This window comes from Nicotiana attenuata, unplaced genomic scaffold (assembly GCF_001879085.1).
Source record: "Nicotiana attenuata strain UT unplaced genomic scaffold, NIATTr2, whole genome shotgun sequence".
Taxonomy (NCBI): domain Eukaryota; kingdom Viridiplantae; phylum Streptophyta; class Magnoliopsida; order Solanales; family Solanaceae; genus Nicotiana; species Nicotiana attenuata.
This window is the reverse complement of record NW_017671111.1, coordinates 138,853-157,592: the sequence shown is the minus strand read 5'-3', so window position 1 is coordinate 157,592 and position 18,740 is coordinate 138,853. Positions and strand designations below refer to the sequence as shown.

General features: G+C 37.7%; 1 protein-coding gene across 1 annotated transcript in view; it reads left to right on the top strand.

The window, feature by feature from the left end:
• The window catches only part of LOC109205979 (sister chromatid cohesion protein PDS5 homolog B), a 21,196-nt gene extending 7,489 nt beyond the window's left edge, over window positions 1–13,707 (top strand). Inside the window, exons 8-32 of the mRNA XM_019368747.1 lie at window positions 69–121; window positions 244–292; window positions 387–578; window positions 718–900; window positions 1,256–1,410; window positions 1,489–1,615; window positions 1,737–1,886; window positions 1,972–2,031; window positions 2,130–2,266; window positions 2,400–2,517; window positions 2,652–2,783; window positions 2,865–3,064; window positions 4,432–4,588; window positions 4,753–4,902; window positions 6,605–6,682; window positions 6,769–7,350; window positions 7,442–7,546; window positions 8,686–8,765; window positions 9,172–9,223; window positions 9,337–9,423; window positions 9,531–9,586; window positions 10,613–10,675; window positions 10,758–10,912; window positions 12,586–12,995; window positions 13,080–13,707. Coding sequence (XP_019224292.1) covers window positions 69–121; window positions 244–292; window positions 387–578; window positions 718–900; window positions 1,256–1,410; window positions 1,489–1,615; window positions 1,737–1,886; window positions 1,972–2,031; window positions 2,130–2,266; window positions 2,400–2,517; window positions 2,652–2,783; window positions 2,865–3,064; window positions 4,432–4,588; window positions 4,753–4,902; window positions 6,605–6,682; window positions 6,769–7,350; window positions 7,442–7,546; window positions 8,686–8,765; window positions 9,172–9,223; window positions 9,337–9,423; window positions 9,531–9,586; window positions 10,613–10,675; window positions 10,758–10,912; window positions 12,586–12,995; window positions 13,080–13,124 — 3,576 coding nt within the window. The 3' untranslated portion in view covers window positions 13,125–13,707. The remainder of the gene's footprint in view (window positions 1–68; window positions 122–243; window positions 293–386; window positions 579–717; window positions 901–1,255; window positions 1,411–1,488; window positions 1,616–1,736; window positions 1,887–1,971; window positions 2,032–2,129; window positions 2,267–2,399; window positions 2,518–2,651; window positions 2,784–2,864; window positions 3,065–4,431; window positions 4,589–4,752; window positions 4,903–6,604; window positions 6,683–6,768; window positions 7,351–7,441; window positions 7,547–8,685; window positions 8,766–9,171; window positions 9,224–9,336; window positions 9,424–9,530; window positions 9,587–10,612; window positions 10,676–10,757; window positions 10,913–12,585; window positions 12,996–13,079) is intronic.
• Window positions 13,708–18,740: the final 5,033 nt, after the last annotated feature.

Below are 18,740 nucleotides of genomic sequence, written 5' to 3'. Positions count from 1 at the left end.
CTACGTACGTAACGGAAGTAAAGTTTAAAAAGTTTAAAGGTTTAGGGGTTTTACGGTTTTGAGTTTAGTTGAACGTAGGTGAGATTAGAGCGCTTGAGAAGCTGCTGGAGCAGAAGCAAAGGTTTGTCATGAATGTTTGATCTGGATGTCAGGTGTTCCTGGATGTTGTTTCTGTCTCCATTTATCTCACTTTTGTAGTACAACCTGAACTACATATTCATTGAGTTTTGGACTGCGCTGCAGGTTGCAGCAAGAGATGAGGAGGTATCTTTCTTTAAGGCAGATGCACCAGGTTTGCAACTCTTCCACTCTTTCTTCCTGAACAATAAAAGGCTAAAGGTGAATGCATTAGTTTATTACTGAACTTCAATGTAAAATAATTGCAGGATGGCGATGCCACTGAGATCCAAAAGAAAGTTGTATTTTGCTTCCGAATCATGTCTCGTTGTTTTACTGATCCTGGAAAGGCAGAAGAGAACTTTCAGATTCTTGATCAGTTAAAAGATGCTAATGTCTGGAGGATATTAACAGCTCTCCTTGATCCAAACAGTAGCTCTATTCAAGCTTCTAGTTCTCGGGTAAGGAGAATACCTACTTTTGATTAATCTTTGCTTGGGTTCTCACTTCTTGTTTGTTTACTGATAGATTAAAGTCGCTGCAATGCCTATGAATGTATTGAGTACATGGCAGTTCTCATGTGATGTTATTCTCTGTCAGGATGAATTGCTCAAGATCCTTGGTGAGAAGCATCGGCTCTATGACTTTCTGGGCACACTTTCATTGAAGTGCTCATATGTACTTTTCAACAAGGAGCATGTAAATGAAATCCTTCAGGAGACTAACATACAAAAATCTGCTGGAAGCACTGATTTGATTCTGTGTTGCACACATATACTTGTGGTAATTTAATACTAACTTGCTTCTTTTATATAATTGCATTTTTCTTGTCCTCATGTTTGTTTGCTAGACTTCATTATTATAACCTATAAAGGAGAGAAGTGAAACAAGGGGCTTTTGGTTGATGCATTGGTGTATCTTGATATAATGGTATTGCTTGCAAAACTATCCCATCCTTAAGAATCAGTCTAACACTATAGTGCCCTATAAATTCTGAGCTACTCGATGTGTTGCTACCATCGGATGACACTACTACAAAAGCGTCATCTCTGACTTGATCAATTATTGTTTTAGGAAGTATGTAATTTCCTTTTCTGCGCTTCCTTCAATTCATGTCTTTCTTTGATGAATGTTGCAGATTCTTGCACGTTTCTGTCCGTTGCTGCTTACTGGAATTGAGGAAGATTTGATACATCTGCTTGAAGATGATAATGAGATAATTAAAGAAGGTGTCTTGCATGTTTTGGCAAAGGCTGGTGGAGCCATCCGAGAAAAATTGGGAGATTCTTCAAGGTTCACATTTGGAGCTTTTATGCTTTGGTGCTTGTTCCTTGCTGCAATATGCTGAGACATTATGCTTGTAACTTACAGGTCATTAGACCTTATGCTTGAGAGGATTTGCTTGGAGGGAAGCCGGAGGCAGGCCAAGTATGCTGTACACGCACTTGCATCAATAATGAAGGATGATGGGCTCAAGTCACTTTCTGTTCTATATAAGGTAGGTCATTATCTCATTATAGCCATATAAATCACTGCCTATTGGTTTATCCTCTCTCTAGATTTATCTTCGTCATATGTTGATGAGGTTTTGGGTGTTACATTATTTGTGTAATGTGCAGAGACTTGTTGATATGCTAGATGAGAAGTCACATTTACCTGCTGTACTACAATCTCTTGGATGTATTGCGCAGACTGCTATGCCAGTCTTTGAGACAAGGGAGAAAGAGATAGAGCAGTTCATAAAGAAAAACATATTGGAGCGCGGTCATGTATGTCTTCTTGAACTAATGCAAAAATTTGTGAACTGTTTACCTCTTCTTTTAGCATTCATCTAAGGCAAATTATTCTTTTCAGACATCAGAAGGTAAAACCAAAGAAAGTTGGGAAGAACAGAGTGAGATCTGTTCACTGAAGGTCAGTTTTCACTCGTTTGTTATCTCCATTCCAATTTTCAGTATTATGCCTAGATTCTGAAGGATAAATTGCAATTTTTATTCAATATTTATTTTCAGATATTTGGAATTAAGACACTGGTCAAAAGTTATTTACCAGTGAAGGATGCCCACCTTCGCTTGGGGGTTGATGACTTGTTGGGAATCCTGAAAAACATACTTTCTTTCGGGGAAATCTCAATGCAAATCAAGTCAAGGTACCGCTACCGTGCAGGAATCACCATCTTTTGGTGGTTTTGACAATAGATGGATGTGCTTTGCTAGTGTGGTTCAAAGCTTTCTGACACAGGAGATCTGGCTTCACTTTCTCTTTTCTTTGGCATTTTGCAGTTCTGTTGATAAAGCCCATTTAAGACTTGCTGCAGCAAAAGCTATGCTTCGTCTATCAAAGCACTGGGACCACAAGATTCCTGTGGATATATTTTACCTTACTCTGGGGACATCGGAGGTGAATTTTCTACCAGCTACAACCTCAAATAGATGACATTGCCCCCACTGATGTGCCACTCACACAAATTTCAGCAATAGCTTTCTAGATACAAACTTATGAATAATCATCTCTTTTAACTGTTATGCTACTAGGCCCGTTTCCCTCAAGTAAAGAAGTTATTTCTCGACAAAGTTCACCAATACCTAAAGGATCGTTATTTGGACCCAAAGTACACTTGTGCATTCTTACTTGACTTGCAGTTTCAGCAGCCAGATTTTGAAGAGGTATGATTTGCGATTGTTGTACTGGCAGGTCTGTCTTGATTATATGTTTATACTTATTTGTTAATGATTTGTTATTGACAGGTCAAGAACAATTTAAGTGATGTTATCCAGATCTATCAGCAGGGGAAGGCACGCCAACTTTCTGCGCAATCTGAACCTTTGACCCCAGCTCCTTATCCAGAATATATTCTACCATACTTGGTCCATGCTCTTGCTCATCATTCTTCATTTCCTGACATTGACGAATGCAAGGATGTTAAAGCATTTGAATCTATTTATAGGTACAAGTGTTTCCTGGTCTTACTTATTGATGGTTACATGTATAGAAGTTTAAAGAGCTTGAGAATGCCTCACGTTTGCGTAATTTTATTTCCAATTATTCTCACGATTAGATAAACCTGTTATCAGCCCGCATTTCTTGAGATTCTGATCTTATCTGTATTTATTATGCTGTTTACAGTAAGCTCTTAGTACTTTGCTTACGGAAATTATATACAGTGGACTCATCTAAGTGTAATGCTTATGTGGGTTATTTGGAGAGAAGAAACAGGAGAGCTTTTGAAGGGGTAGAGATGAATTTTGAGAAGTTCAGTTGTAGCCTTCTATCCCTGGTTTATTTTTGGTGCACCCATAGTGTTCCTTGTCATATAGAAGATTGGGTGTTTTTCACTAAAAAACCATATACTTTTGTAGGTTTTCTACTTTTTGGTGTACTACTTGTATACGGGCACTTTTATTTTGGCCCAGATATTAATGAAGTTTATGTAGTGCTTGCTGTCACTTATCCACATTAATGATGATTTATATTCTAAACATCGGTGTCACTTTTTCGTTGTGTTAATCCTCATCGCTGAATAGCTAAACTGCTTCTCTTGGAGGTAAAGAAGGGTGCTTGTCACCTACTCTGGATGTATAGCTCCTTGACTATTGAACTTATGTCTATGGTTTGGCTTGTCTTTTTATTCCTTTAGTATTTTCAACCTAAACAGTAGTACTTCACAGGTTGTATAACGAGTTGATGAAATTTAAATAGAATGTTCCACCCATGGTTGGACTTATATTCAGCAATTGTAGCACTGGGGTCAAACATGCTGAGATAAATAGAATGTTCCTCATTAATGAGGATGTATTATTATGCAATTAATAACTTGTTATTGATATGTGTCTCTATGAATAGATTTAGAATTTGCTATTTTCTGTATGTTATTCAGTCTTTGTTGATGTTTTAATGCTGGAAGTGGAACAATTTTAAGTCATTAAGCTTAACTTGAATTTGATCTAAGCATTTGCCATTTCACTGTATGAACATAGTAAGATGACCTTTTAAAAGAATCCAGAACATGTGGCATATATACATCTTTAATAAGCTTATTGGACTTGGGGCCAACCCCTTTTTTTGGGGATGGGGATCTCCAGTATTGGATCCAGTAGTGGCATGATGACCTTTTAAAGATGTACCCAAGTATGAAGCCAGTTGTACTGTAGTTAAGCTGTTGGCATTTTTGTTGTCTGTATGCAAGTTTGGCTATGACAGTACCCCGTGATAACATTTTAGGTAGATTTAGAAGCTGCATCCTGAGAAATCCCTGTCCATCCTTATCCTCACAGCTCTAATTTTGTTGAAATATATGTGAATGTTCTGTTTCAGGCAATTGCACCTTTTCCTCTCAATGTTGGTGCATGGAGATGAAGAGGGGAAATCTGAAGGTGATATTAGTAGAGAGAAGGAAAGCATTTTAACTATAAATTCTATTCTTCACAGCATAAAACATTCAGAAGATGCAGTAGATTCGGCAATATCAAAGGTAAGGAAGGAACGCTGATACTTGTTTAAGTGTATCAATGCTTGTCGTTCTATCCTTCAACCTTCTATCACTTGGTGCCGGTGGAATATATGCACAAACGAAACAACCATAAGCGGGGATACCTGAGATTGTCCTGCTATTTTATTGTTTGAATACTCTTGCAGAACTCATATGCTGTCTCAGACCTTGGCCTGATGATTGCGAAACGGCTATTACCTAACCAGGATGATCTTAAGGAGTCCGAAGCATCAGTATCTCTTCCTCCATCTCTTTACAAACAACTTGAGAAGGGTGAACAGAAGGACCAGTCTCTGGTATGCCATGTTAGATGCTGCTTATTGTTTGTGTCATAGACCTCAATATAACTATATTTCACAGGTTGAATGGCTGGAAAAGTGAGATTCATCAGTATTTAGGCTTTATTTACCAATGGTGTATGTTTCTATAATGATGAATTTTATATATCACTTGAAAAAGTGTCGGAATAACTACCCTCTGAGTAAATTCTCTTTTTCTTCCACTATCTTTTCCAGACTCTTGCTTTCTTCACGAAACTTCAACTTGTATTCTGTTGGTAGGACTCCTTGCTGGCCTTCTATTTGTCATGAATTTCTTTAATCTCTCTTGTTTCTGAATTTACTCTCTTCTTCACAAAATTGTGTTGGCAGTGAAGTGACCTTTCAAATGTCATTTCCCTTTTGTTTGTTTGTATGCTGTTATTTAACCTTCATTCAACAAGGAAATCTGGTTACAATCTGCAGACATTCAGGTTGATTTCTGTGTGAATGAAATTCCGTATATCCAACTGTTTGTTGATCTGGATCGGTGAAAAAATCTAGGCTGCCTATTGTGACTCCGTTAATTTGTCCACCAAAATGAAGCCTCCCCTATTTCTATATTGCTAAACTAACATTCTTTTGAAGGCGGATTGAGCAACTTCCAAATACACCATAGTAGGAATTCTGCTATACTTTTAATTCTCTACACGGTAGAGATGAAAGTATGTCACATACTTATCTTTGTGCTTGTTTCAAAGCCTATCTTTTTTTGTTGGATAAGGTAAATGATTTACTAACAATTGGGAGAAACGCCGTATAGAAGCCATATAAAGCGACCCAATCCTCTATGCAAATAGGGATCTCATGAGTACACCAAAAAGAAACAAGGAACAGAAGATTATTTTGTAATTTTACAAAATCCTGTTCCACCCCTTCAATGCCCTCCTATTTCTCTCATTCCAAATGACCCACGTGATTGCTAATGGGGCAAGACGCCATGCCCTTGGACTTCTTTTCTCGTCCTGTGAGCCCAGCTCTGCAACGCCTCCTTTGCTGTGTCCGGCATCACCCATTGCATTTGCATCCCAAACAAATTAAGAACCACCCTCCACAACCAATTAGCCACCTAACAATGTATAAAAAGATGATCTACGTCTTCGCCCGAGCTTTTGCACATGAAACACCAACTATCAAAGGTGATCCTCCTATTTATTGAATTATCCGCCGTCAGTATCACCCCCCTTGCCGCCAACCACACAAAGAAGCACACTTTTCTCAGATAGAGCAATGAGGAAATATATGTTCCTCTCTCCCTAGTAACCTAAGTAAGATTTAACAGTGAATATTCCGTCTCTACTCTCACGCCACCTCCATACGTCCGATGAATTAATCGGCCTATCCAACCCATACAATTGCTCAACCAAGCTGTGAAATTCTTCCATCTTCCAATCATATAGGTTCCTCCTAAATCTCAAATCCCAATGAACTACCCCCTCATGGGACCTACAAATTTGTTGCACTGTAATCCCTCTTTGGCATGATACATTATATAAGTTAGGGAACGCTACCCTCAACTCGTTCTCCCCGCACTGCCTAGAAATTTTTCCTGCTTCCATCCCCAACCCTGAAAGAGATATGTCCACTAAAAGCCTCCCATCCCTTCCCACCGATATTTATCTCTGAACTTTTCTTCCTTACTACATAAAATGCGTGATGTTCACCTTTTGTGATTTGACAGGTTGAAGTGAAGACATGGTTGGCTGATGAGAGCGTCATGGTTCACTTTGAATCAATCAAGTTTGAAACTAATGGAACAGTAAGCCTTGGTATTGACAATTTTTTTGCTAGTGATAAATGATCACCTGTTGACTGATTATTATTCTTCCACCTTACATTCACCAGTTGAAATCAGAAATTACTGAAGACGAGGCCATGAAAGACAGTGAAACCGAAGGAAATGAGGTGCCTTTGGGAAAAATAATGGAACGGCTTAAAGCTAGATCTAAGATGCGGAAAGAGGTGAAGGATGATCCTTCACCTCCTGAGGTGAGAACTGAACATGATCTTGACATCTTGAAAGTGTTGAGGGAGATAGATTCAAATAATGCCGGCGATGACAATAAGTTGGATGCAAGCAATGGCCATGAATCTGCAGTCAAAACTAAAGCAACCAATAAACGTCAGAAAAGAAAAACAGGAACTGATATTTCTGTACCAAAAGGTGCAAAGCGACAAAGATCATCTTCTTCTTGGGGTCATAAACTTTCTGCAAAAATCAAGGAGTCTATTGAAAAGGAGGATGATCTTCTATCCATCTCGGAAGATAAGTCCTCAGAAGAAGATGTTTATGAACCTGAAGAGTCAGACCTGTTAACATCATCCATCAGGAAGAAAACAAGCTTCTCGCCTAAACAAAAGCGTAAATCTACTGATAAGACTTGTGGTGACACCCATGAAGTTGGAGTGGACAGTCGTGGACTGAAAGTAAGTTTTTTGAATAGTAGAATTAGTTACAAACTCGATACTCCATATATTATCACCTCTTTGAGTTCTCCTTGTGCCTTCGGTCCTGCAGAAGTCTAAACAAAACACAGAAGCAGTTGATACACATGTCGAAAGTAATAACATGTCAGGATCTCACAAGCAACGGAAGAAGAGAAGTATAGCTGGACTGGCCAAGGTAGGTCTTGCCATCTGTATATTTGCTGCATTGTTGCCCCATCCACACTCAAATGTGTTTCTGAGTGTATCTGATAATTGTCTCCCTGTAAGGTGAATGTATCTGTCCTTGTCCAACTGTAAGGCAAAGTAATATATTCTGGGTGTATGTTTACTTGCATGGTATGATAAGATCCAACTTCTGGCGTATTGTTTGGTGACCTATGCTGGTTCCTTTCTCAACTGTACGGTCTAACTTTTTTGACTAACTGTTAAAGTGAATATATTCAATCTTTTGTAACTCAATATGACTGATCTGCAAAAATCTCTGCAGAATATTGTTTGCAGTTCTGTTACATTCTCTTTGTTGAATGTGGTTTGAAGTTCTTTGTTACCTTGAATCTCTTTGTAACTTAACGTAATTGTATTAATGCATCTTCCTTATTATGTGGGGACTTCATGTTTTTTTCTCTTGCAGTTTGAATGTTAGCTCAAGGTAAACAACGAGGTGCACTGCAAAGCGCAGTTGTGGCTGGTTCCTTTGTCTTAGAAGAAAGCTAAATAGAGATAGCCATCGGATAGTTGATGAAGAAATTACCTTAATTATATCATGGATACTCATATATGATTTAAGGATTCCTCCGTTCTAGAAATGAGAAGGCTTTCTATTATAGGTTTAAGAAAAATGAATATTAGACCAGTTTTACGTGGTTGCTTTCAAGCACGTTGGACATGGAGCCCCTATAGCACTTTCTATGTTAAGGTTTTCCTCCGTATAAAACATTTATCGTGCCTCCATAAATATTCCATCAATTGGTTTTGCATAAAAGTGCAGTTCGTTCCTTTTATTAGGAGGTTTTGAGTGTGCAGATTACTTAGGATGAACAATACCGAGTGAGCTATCCTCTTCCCTTGTGTGGATTATCTATAATTCTGCCCAATGGCGTATTGTCTAGTTTATCTATATAACTGTATAAGTGTTTTGTTGTTTATTTAATTTCATTAACATTTGTGAAGGAAGTTGGCTTAGATATAGTTTTGCAACTTTTGTGCTGTTTCATACCACTTTTTCTTTTTCCTACTCGAAAGATTCACGTCTGCAATATTTCCATGTTTGTGAACTTATTATTTGTTAATGCTTTTTACCTGGATTTTCTCTAGTGCACGTCAAAGGGTGATACAGCTCCCACTGTGGACTTGATTGGTTGCAGAATAAAAGTTTGGTGGCCCATGGATAAGAAGTAAGTGGCTCTTAATTCAAGATGAGTAAAAGTTCTTTCGAGTTCTTTCAAGCTATCTTCAGCAACAATCTTGGAGTTCGTTTTTTTTGGGTTTGCGTGGTTGTACTTCCTTTTATATGCTTATTTATCATCTAGATTGCTGATTGCCTTGGAGCAACACTTGTAGAGATGTTTATCTGTCAATTCTCTTAACACATCATTGTTGCTTCTTTCTGATATCCTCTTTATTCTCTTGCTCAACTTCTGTTGGTTGTCTTCCATACACTATTGCGCTCATAGGTCATGGGCTGGTGTCTACTTGTCAGTGTTTTCGTCTTTAATCTTTACTCTGATTGTGTTCCAGTATTTTTGTTAATTTGACTCTTCATGATTATTGGTTAATGTTCTAACTCCAAGTATTTGACAGGTTCTATGAAGGTGTTATTAAGTCATTTGACACTCAAAAGAACAAACACGTTGTAAGCTGCATGTCCAATACTTCAGACTTTTGTATTTCTAGCGTTAACAAACTTCTGCAATTCTTTTTAATATGTCAACTTCTCTTGATTCTTTGCTGTGAATTGTACCAAAGGTTCTATATGATGATGGTGATGTAGAAGTCCTCCGATTGGAAAAGGAGTGTTGGGAGCTTGTTGGTGGTGGGCAGAAGCCTGTGAAGGTCTGATTTTCTTCGAGTGTTACTTCACTCTTGCGATTTTTTTTGATTCTTGTAGTGAAGTCATACATTATGGCTTAATTTCTGACCACGTTGGATATCATTTACAGGGTTCAAATTCGAAAAAGGCTTCAAATTCCAAAAAGGTTTCACGTTACGAGAAAGTGTAAGTAATTCATTTGCATTAGTACTTATGGGATTTTAAGTGTATTTTATTACCTTGCTTGTTGTTGGATTACATCAAAAGCGTAACTTATTCTCCCCCTCTGTTGTGCTTAGAATCACTTGTGTTGTTTTTTCCTCCATTTTGGCCGGAAAGAAATATGTCCAAGTAGGCTCTGCTGCCGTTAGTCCAAAAAGGGTAAACTTTGGTTTACTTCCATCCTGATATTGTTGGAAACATATATTCTTTACAATTTCTTTTTTCTGAACTCAGATAATCTCTTCCCAATACACTGCAAACTCCAGCATCTTGTATCCAAATTGATAGCAATAAAATATCCGTTGGAGAATATTTTGGAAATACACACGCACGCACATACACATTTGGTGCTAACACAGGGTATTGTTTTTTAAAGAACACAGGATATATTGATTATAAAAAGAATAAGGTATATAAAATCTGTTGAAACTTTTAACTCCATGTTTACGTATGCTGATGAACATCAAATAAAAGGCTACGTTGAGCTTTATCAAGGAGCTAATCTTTGTGATTCTCACATTACCTTTTCTTCTTCTTCTGATAAGTTATGGGGGGTTTCTTTTTATCTGGTACTTCAAAATGGGGATTTGTATCGTTGAGTGTTTGAGTGGTGTTGATGGTACTTCTCTTTGTTGAATGCTTTGGATATCATACCTCAGGTTGCATAGTTTTTCTTCCCATTGAAATAGATGGGTTGGTATAATGAGTATTTCTGCCTTTGCTGTTCCGGACTATTATTAAGTGTTGACGACTGGCTTAATTCTTTTCTAATCTTGAATTTTAACGCCTTTCATGAAAGAACTGTTAAATTTGCATAATGTGGCTCTTTTAAGTTTTATGCATATGCAAATAAGCTGTGGGAATAAGTGAATAACTTCATTTATATGTTCATCTTAGTTCTGTCTTATGTCTTCCGGTGCCTTGTTTATTTGCATCATAAAAGGAATTATAAGCATCTTTAACCTGCTCCTCTTCATTTAATTACTGCAGAAATGGAGAGAGGAAAAATAAAGCCCTTGCTGCCTCCAAGCAAAAGAAAGAGACAGATAACATGTGAGCTTGATTCTGTTACTTGATTGCACATAAATTATTTGTGTGTTTCCTATCTGCCTTATGCAATCTGTTTTGCCGACAGGTCTCCATTATCACAAGTACGAGGGAAGAGAACTCCAAGGAAGAACTTGAAGTATGGACAAAAAGGCCCATCAAAATCTTCTTTCAGCAGAGGAAGGCTGCTTTTAGGAAAGCCGTTGGCAACCTCAAAGTCCAAGGAAAACAATTTAAGCTCAGGTAAAGCTCTTGTGATTTTCTTCTGATTTCAATTTCTTGATATATCGTTTCTTGTTATCATTCTAGTTAACCGTATTAATCATTTGCTGCATTTCCTTCGGTATGATGCTTGGTATGTTCTGTTATGGAAAGGTCAACAAATGAAATGAGAGAGAGAGAGAGATATCATGAGGTGAAGAGTATAAAAGAATGACAAACTATCAGAGTGATGGAGTTTGAATGGAGAGATGGGTGACATTTGATGATTTGAAATGCAGCAGTGCCATCTCTTTCTTTAAGGAAAGAACGAAAACCTCATTTTGTCGGATCTGAAAGTTTCCCCAAACTTAGAGTACTTCTTTAAGTTAATTTTAACCCAAAGAACTAAGTTACCAATTTTCCTTAGTTTTTGAGAATTGAGAGTAACGGAAAGTTCCTTTTGGATGTGGCCTTTTGAGAAACATTCTGAAGGGGTGGGTAATTGTAAAGGCAATATATCTTTCAGAACAGGGGATGGGAGTAGGGTTAGCTCTTGGGGGCCACAAGTGGCATGGAGACAATACTTTGAGATCCGCTTTTCCAAACACCTAAAGAGTTTAATTTTACTTGGTACATCTAAGGAGTTTTATGACAAAAGGTGATAACATTCCAACAGATTTGGAATATTACATGAGGGAAACATCCTTTGGGACCTCAGTTTCAGAAGAAACAATAAGGATAGGAACTAGGAAGATCTAGGAATTCCAAAGCCTTCTTGAAATGCTTTACAAACAAATCCTTTCATTAGAAAATCAAGATTCTAAAAAATGGGAGTTTGGATTGGCAGTGGCTTCTCATTTAAGTCCTTTTGATAACATTCCAACAGATTTGGAATATTACATGAGGGAAACATCCTTTGGGACCTCAGTTTCAGAAGAAACAATAAGGATAGGAACTAGGAAGATCTAGGAATTCCAAAGCCTTCTTGAAATGCTTTACAAACAAATCCTTTCATTAGAAAATCAAGATTCTAAAAAATGGGAGTTTGGATTGGCGGTGGCTTCTCATTTAAGTCCTTTTGCATCAAGATGCTAGGCAGAGACGAGACAATTTTCCCAGTCAGTCTGGATTACTGGGGAGTTTAAAAAGGGGTGTTCCTTTGTGTCGATGGTTTCTAAAGGAGCCATCTCGAGTGCTGAAAATCTGAGGAAGAGGAGGATCACATATGTTAGTTGGTGCTCTTACGAGGTTGTCATTAGGAGCTCCTGTGTTAATTTACCTGACATTCTTAAACTTAGTTGTCCCAATCCACTGGATCCCTTTCCCTGATGAGCAAAGTTGTGTCCTTGCACGAGGTTGTCATTAGGAGCTCCTGTGTTAATTTACCTGACATTCTTAAACTTAGTTGTCCCAATCCACTGGATCCCTTTCCCTGATGAGCAAAGTTGTGTCCTTTTAAGTGCATTTAAATTAACAGTGGATTAGAATGTGATGTGTTCTTGCCAAATGATCCAAGCTCAGTTATCTTAACTATTCTTAGCCAAATTTACAACATTCACAAGTAATATCAGAACTTCCATTATGTCTTAGTTGCTGACGAGGTCGAATAGGTTCTGATAGGAGTTTGATAATTTTGACAGTTTCCAAAACTTACCATTCTGCTATGTTATTCGTGATCTCCCCTAGCTTACTAATCTGACATTTGGCTTTACTAGGTAATTCAGAAGGTGAGCAGAAAGAGAGTATGCATGGGAGTTTGTCTGAACACGAACTGTCTGACAAGGATGACAGATCGTACTCTGATGGGAAACCAGGGGCTGATGATGATGATAGGTCAAGTGGTATGGAAGAGTCCGTAAAAGAAGAAAGTCCCTTGGAGAATAAAGAATTTGAGGATGAACCTGGCACTCCTCAGGATTCCCATGGATCGGACGAGGAGATCTCTTCTTCACATGAGAAACCACAGCCAGATGTATCGACGGAGAAGTCAAATGATGATGCTGAAAGATCAGATTCTCAGGGGAGTTTAGGAGATGATGCAGACAGTCATTCAATTGATCGAGATGACTCTGAAAGGAGTTCAGCTACAAAATCTGATGAAGAACTATCTGATGATGAGCTACTTGTAATGCTTGTTCTTATTCACTATTTAATGAAACTTACAGTTCTTGATGAACGATAATGTGGTAATAAATATTGTCATATGCAGAGCACGTGGAAAAGTCGAGCAGGGAAATCGGCTGGAGGGAAGTAAACCAGCAGAAAAGGCCATCATATGATCCTGGCTAATGATTTGTAGAGATGCAGCATCCTGGAGAGCACTTGGCATCAAGCCAAATACCGTCATTCCAGAAAGCTTGCTGCAAGAAGATGATACCATTAACAGCGACGTTAATAAGTTTATTAAGTACAGTTTACCACATAGAAAATGGTAGTGCACAGGTTTATTAAAAGGTAGGGTGTAGGACAAGAATGTGCATTCCCACAGTTGTGTAGCTGCAGTCTAGAGGTGACTGATATGAGTCAATAGCAGTTGTCTTAGGCTTTGTACAGCTGTAGTTTAGTAAGTTAGCATTAACTTACCCAACTAACCGATCCTGTGTTGCAGCTCGGTTTTTGTTGTAGTTTTGTCTTCATTTTGTATATGTTGTTTAGAGTAGGAACTGGATTTCGTCTGTTCGTAGTTCCTCTATGGGATCCGTGTATTCTCTTGTGAACTGTAGATTTGTAAGAATTTGTGGTGTATGAAATCAGTAACATTAGCACGTTTTTCACGATTATTTGCTTCTGAATCTGAACATTTGTGAATGGAAGATGGCAAGAATTAGCTTTGAGAATTGGAGGCGCCACTCAAGTCTGTTTTCTCTGAACCTTCCTTGTTCTATTTGAATGATTCCACGAGTTGTTACCTAGCCGAAGCGTAATGCTGTAGCTTTTTAAATGGTTAAATATATGTTTGCGCCCAGTTCAACAACTCCCACCACTATAAAAATGAGAATATATCATTGTCATCCCTTAACTTACCCACTCCTTTATACCATAAACCCCTCTTTCTGGGCGTATAGCCAACTCGTAGATAAATTTAATTAAGCAAACTCAAACTTCCTTTCGTTCTTTCTTGTGGTTACATTGAATTTAATTTCAGTAACTTTTGGGAGTTGCAATAATTACAAATTAAGAAATAATTAGGTGCAGAGATAACTCAGTAATTTGTGCAGTTCAAGTTTTTCAGCTTACAGTGGTGTTTCCTTTTAGCATTTTCTTTATAGAGAGATCCTGTTGAAACAGTGGGCGCAAGTTCTCTACCTGTGACCTGTGATGTGTCGCATGGTAAAGTATTAATTGACTTCATATATCATTTTAATGTTAAAATATCATGGTATAGCCAGTTTTCACTCTGGTCAATGAAAAATAGCCAGCGTTTATCAAGTCAATGAAAACTAGCCACTATTTTGCTGCAACAGGGACCGGTCCAGTATAATATACGGGAGTTCTGGTGCATTTGTGTACGAACTCCAGCATATTATGCTGGACCGGTATACTTTGCTAACTCCTGTAAAATTTGCGGGAGACTGGAGCACCAGTGCTCCAAACTCCAGTATATTATACTGGACAATTATACTTGCTGGAACTCCCGTAAAATTTGCGGGAGTTCCAGCATACTTATGCTGGAACTCCCGTAAAATTTGCGGGCGTATTTTTCCGGATTTTGAACAGTGTTTTCACTCAGATTTAAAGTGGCTAAATTTCGATGACTTTTGAAACTTGGCTATTTTTTAACGACCAATGGTAAATCTGGCTATTTTTGAATTTCTTCCCATTTTAATGTATATTACGCAAAGATATGATTTAGCATGTAAGATCTTGTCCAAGTCGATGAGGTCAAACATATTTCAATCACCAATGACAAATGACTTTCAATCACCAATAACAAATGACTCGGTCTAACTTTTTGATTCCGCAAATGTAAAAAGGAAGAAGAAATCCGACCAACGAAAAACCCTTCGAGCTAATCGAGAAGACATTAGTGGAAAGAGCTCAAATTTTGCATACTCATATGTAGGATAAATATTATTGGTAAGTTGGTAATTAAAATGAAAACTAACTTGCTATGATAATTAAAGTAAATTGATAGGTGTTCTTGTACAGACTAGCACAGTGTTTAATAATATAAAAGAGGAAACAAATCAAAGGTGACTTAGGCATTTCCGGAATTGGAACTTCAATTAATTTTGGCATGCAATTACAAACATTTTAAACTTTGAAGATGATTTCTTTCCTTCTTAACACTCTATGAAATTCGAATTGAATTCGTAGCCTTCGTAATCTCTCCTTTAGCATGGTGAAATTACCTAAAGAAATATTTTTGGCAACCAAAAACCATACTTTACGATAAAGATATTTTTAAAATTGTACCAAATGAGCCTCCATTTTCGCTTAAAAGAACATGTGATCCGAGCATTATGTTGAGTATTGAAATTTTGATGATTAACAAAGTGTGACTAACTGCTTAAAGAACCAGGTCCTCAATGTAGCTGCTTAACTGTTGTGAAGAACCAACTCCTCAGGTTAAAGGATCATCTCCTCATAGTTGATACTTGGACGTATGAACAAGAAAAAAACTTTATCTCAAAGTTACCAGGTCCGAGTTTGGTGGAAGAGGGCTTCTATAAGTGATAAGGGTCGTTGCTCAAGAAGATACGGATAAGTGAGTCTGAGACAAAAGTCCCAAGGCTTGTGGAATCCTTGGAACAACAGTAGTCCTATCAAAGAGGAAGCTGACTATGAATAAGACTCCTAGAAGATCTCAAGTCGTGTTTAAATAGGATTGACTTTGAACTTCTGAACTATCCTTTCACACATCAACTAAAGTGTCACAAGTTATTTTTACTTATGTTGAGTACTTGCTTTGTATTCTTCCGAGTCAGTCTAGTGAATGCGTTTTAGGAAATTGAGTGTTAATCAAATGTCATAAACAGTTAGTGAGTTGGAGCGAATATTTTGTTTTACAAGTTAGAGTAACTTGTGAATTAAATATGAGTAGTAGGAGTAGTGGAGAGTATTGAATTAAGTCTTGTAATTGATACAGTTTGGCTCATCGTTCTAGTGGAGTTGGAGTTAAAAATCCTACGTGGTAGGTTGTGATTTTTGCACCTTTTGAGCCGGGTGATTTTCCACGTAAAAATCATTGTGTTCATTGTATTGCTTATTTACTTTACACTTAAGGAACACGGTAAAGAACCAAGTTCTTTAGTAATCCATACGGGCACTCAAACTAATAATTGGTATCAGAGCAGGTTCTCTCATTTACACGACTAACACCTAGAGAGATCTTGAAAGAAAGATGAGTGCTCCACCTGGAATTAATGAAGGACAGTGAACTACCAAACCACCTTTGTTCAATGGAAAATATTACAGTTGGTGGAAAGCAAGAATGGAAGATTTCTTGATAGATGAAGACTATGAACTATGGACCATAGTAAACCAAAGTCCTTTGATTCCTACTAAATAAAATGCACAAAGTGAAACAGTTCCTAAGGACCCCTCCGAATTTGTGGCAGCAGATTTCAGAATGATGGATAAGAATGCAAAGGCTAAGAAAATCCTTATCTGTGGACTTGGATCTAATGAGTGCAATAGAATTTCTGTTGCTCTAATGCGAAGCAGATATGTGATGCACTCCAAACTGCTCATGAAGGAACAAATCAAGTAAAGAGATCAAGGATTGAACTACTCATGAGAAACTATGAGCTTTTCTCCATGAAGGAGTCTGAGCCCATCCAGATATGATGACTAGGTTCACTATAATAACCAATGAACTGAAATCACTTGGAAGGTGTTTACCTCAGAAGAATTGGTTAGCAAAGTTCTAAGAATCCTTCCAGCTTCATGGGAATTAGAAGTCACTACAATCTAGGAAACCAAGGAATTCGATAAAATCTCACTTGATGAGTTGGTTGGAAACTTAAAAACTCATTAAATGAAAAAGATAGAACTACACAAAGAAGAACCAAAGAAGGATAAGGCCTTGGTTTTTAAAGCATGTGAGGATGATGAATCAGACTATTATGATCCTGATCTAGTAATGTTTGCCAAATTCAAGAGGTTCATAAAGAATTCCAAAAGTGCATCCAAGAGAGAGACAAGTAGTAAGCACAAGCATATCGACAAAGCTAACTATGATGAGTGCTACAAGTGTGGAAAGCTATATCACATAGTAAAGGACTGCCCAATATGGGAAATCGAGCAGAGGAAAGAACGAGTTGAAAAGGAGAAACGAGAGAAGATGAGAGAAAAAGGGTTCCAACAAAGGAATAATCCTAGGCAAAGGATTTACTGAAGCCATGAAACAGGTACTCATGGAAGCATATGGGGATAGTGAGAGTGATCAAGAGGAAGAAAAGGATGATGAGGCTATAAGTCTCTATGCTGTGAGTGATGAACACCAAGCTGTGAAGATAGAACCCCCAGTAAAACTTGGGATGCACATTGGAAGACCTCTTTTGTTTGATGAACACCACTATGATGAATGAAAGCTACGTATGGAAATATTTCTTCAGGCTACTAACTTTGAGTAATTGTCAGTTATGAACCAATTCTCCCAACTAAATTAGATGATGAAGGTAACAAGTGCACCAAAAGAGAAGAGGAATACGATGAGGAAGATTCTCAGCTAGTTCAGAAAAATGCTAAAGCAAAGGACTTGCTCTACAAAAGTCTGTCTAGAAATTACCTACTCATAGTGTCCTCTTGCATCTCTGCTAATGACATATGGAGGACCTTGGAAACTGACTTTGGAAACGAAAAAATCGAAGTGGCTCTTATGGCGATTGAAGAATAAAAAACAGAGGAAGAAATGATATAAATGATGACCATGAGTGATTCAGAAACTAAAGATGAGGCAAACTAGGTAAGTATATCTAACTTGAAAGAAAACATTCATGCTATGTCCAAAAAACAATTGATGGCCATAATTGTGACCTTAATGAATGAAGTTGATAAAACAAGTAATGAAAATGATTAGCTAATCAACAACCTTTCTTATATCAAACTTGACATCAAAGAGCTTGAATCTGACAAAGCTAGTTTAGAGAAACAAGTCAAAGACTTAAGAACCAGGTTCTTGAACTTACTTCTGAGAACACGAAGTCTCCTGATACACATGGCAAAGGAAAAATGAGTAATCTGCATTATAAGCTTGAAAATGAACTAAAAATTGCTAATGATAATCTTTATGATGCTGAATGTAGAAATAAAGTCCTGCATGAAAACCTAGAAAAGGCTAATTATGAACTCTCTAGACTAAGCAAATGGCATAGATCTTCTGATGCCTTGAATTGGCTGAATGATAGCTCTAACAAATCTTGAATTGGCTACAGAAAATCTGTCCTTAAATTTGACCCAAAGTATGTAGGAACTTTTGATAATAACATGTGCACTCATTGTGGAAGAGTAGGACACTTTAGAGACACTTGTCCTGTCTTAATTCATGTTCAGTTTAGAAACACCTTTGGTATTGCTAAAAATATGAAGAAGGACGAGGAGCCAAAGGTTAATCCTCCTGTACATACTAAGTGGATTAAGGTTAACAAGAAAATAACTTCTAATCCTCCCTCCTTCTAGGCAAGAAGGGATCTAATTCATCCTTTTTCAAATACAAAGGGACCCAAGCTAGCGTGAGTTCCTAAAACTAACTTGTGAATTTTGGTGCAGGCTAAGGTGAGAGGAAACAATCAGGACTGGTATCTAGACAGTGGATGCTCAAGACATATAACTGGAGAAAGAAAAACTTTCTCTCACTGACAGCCCTCCAATGAGGGAGTGTGTCATTTGGAAATGGGGAAAAAGAGCTAGATAACAGGTATTGGCA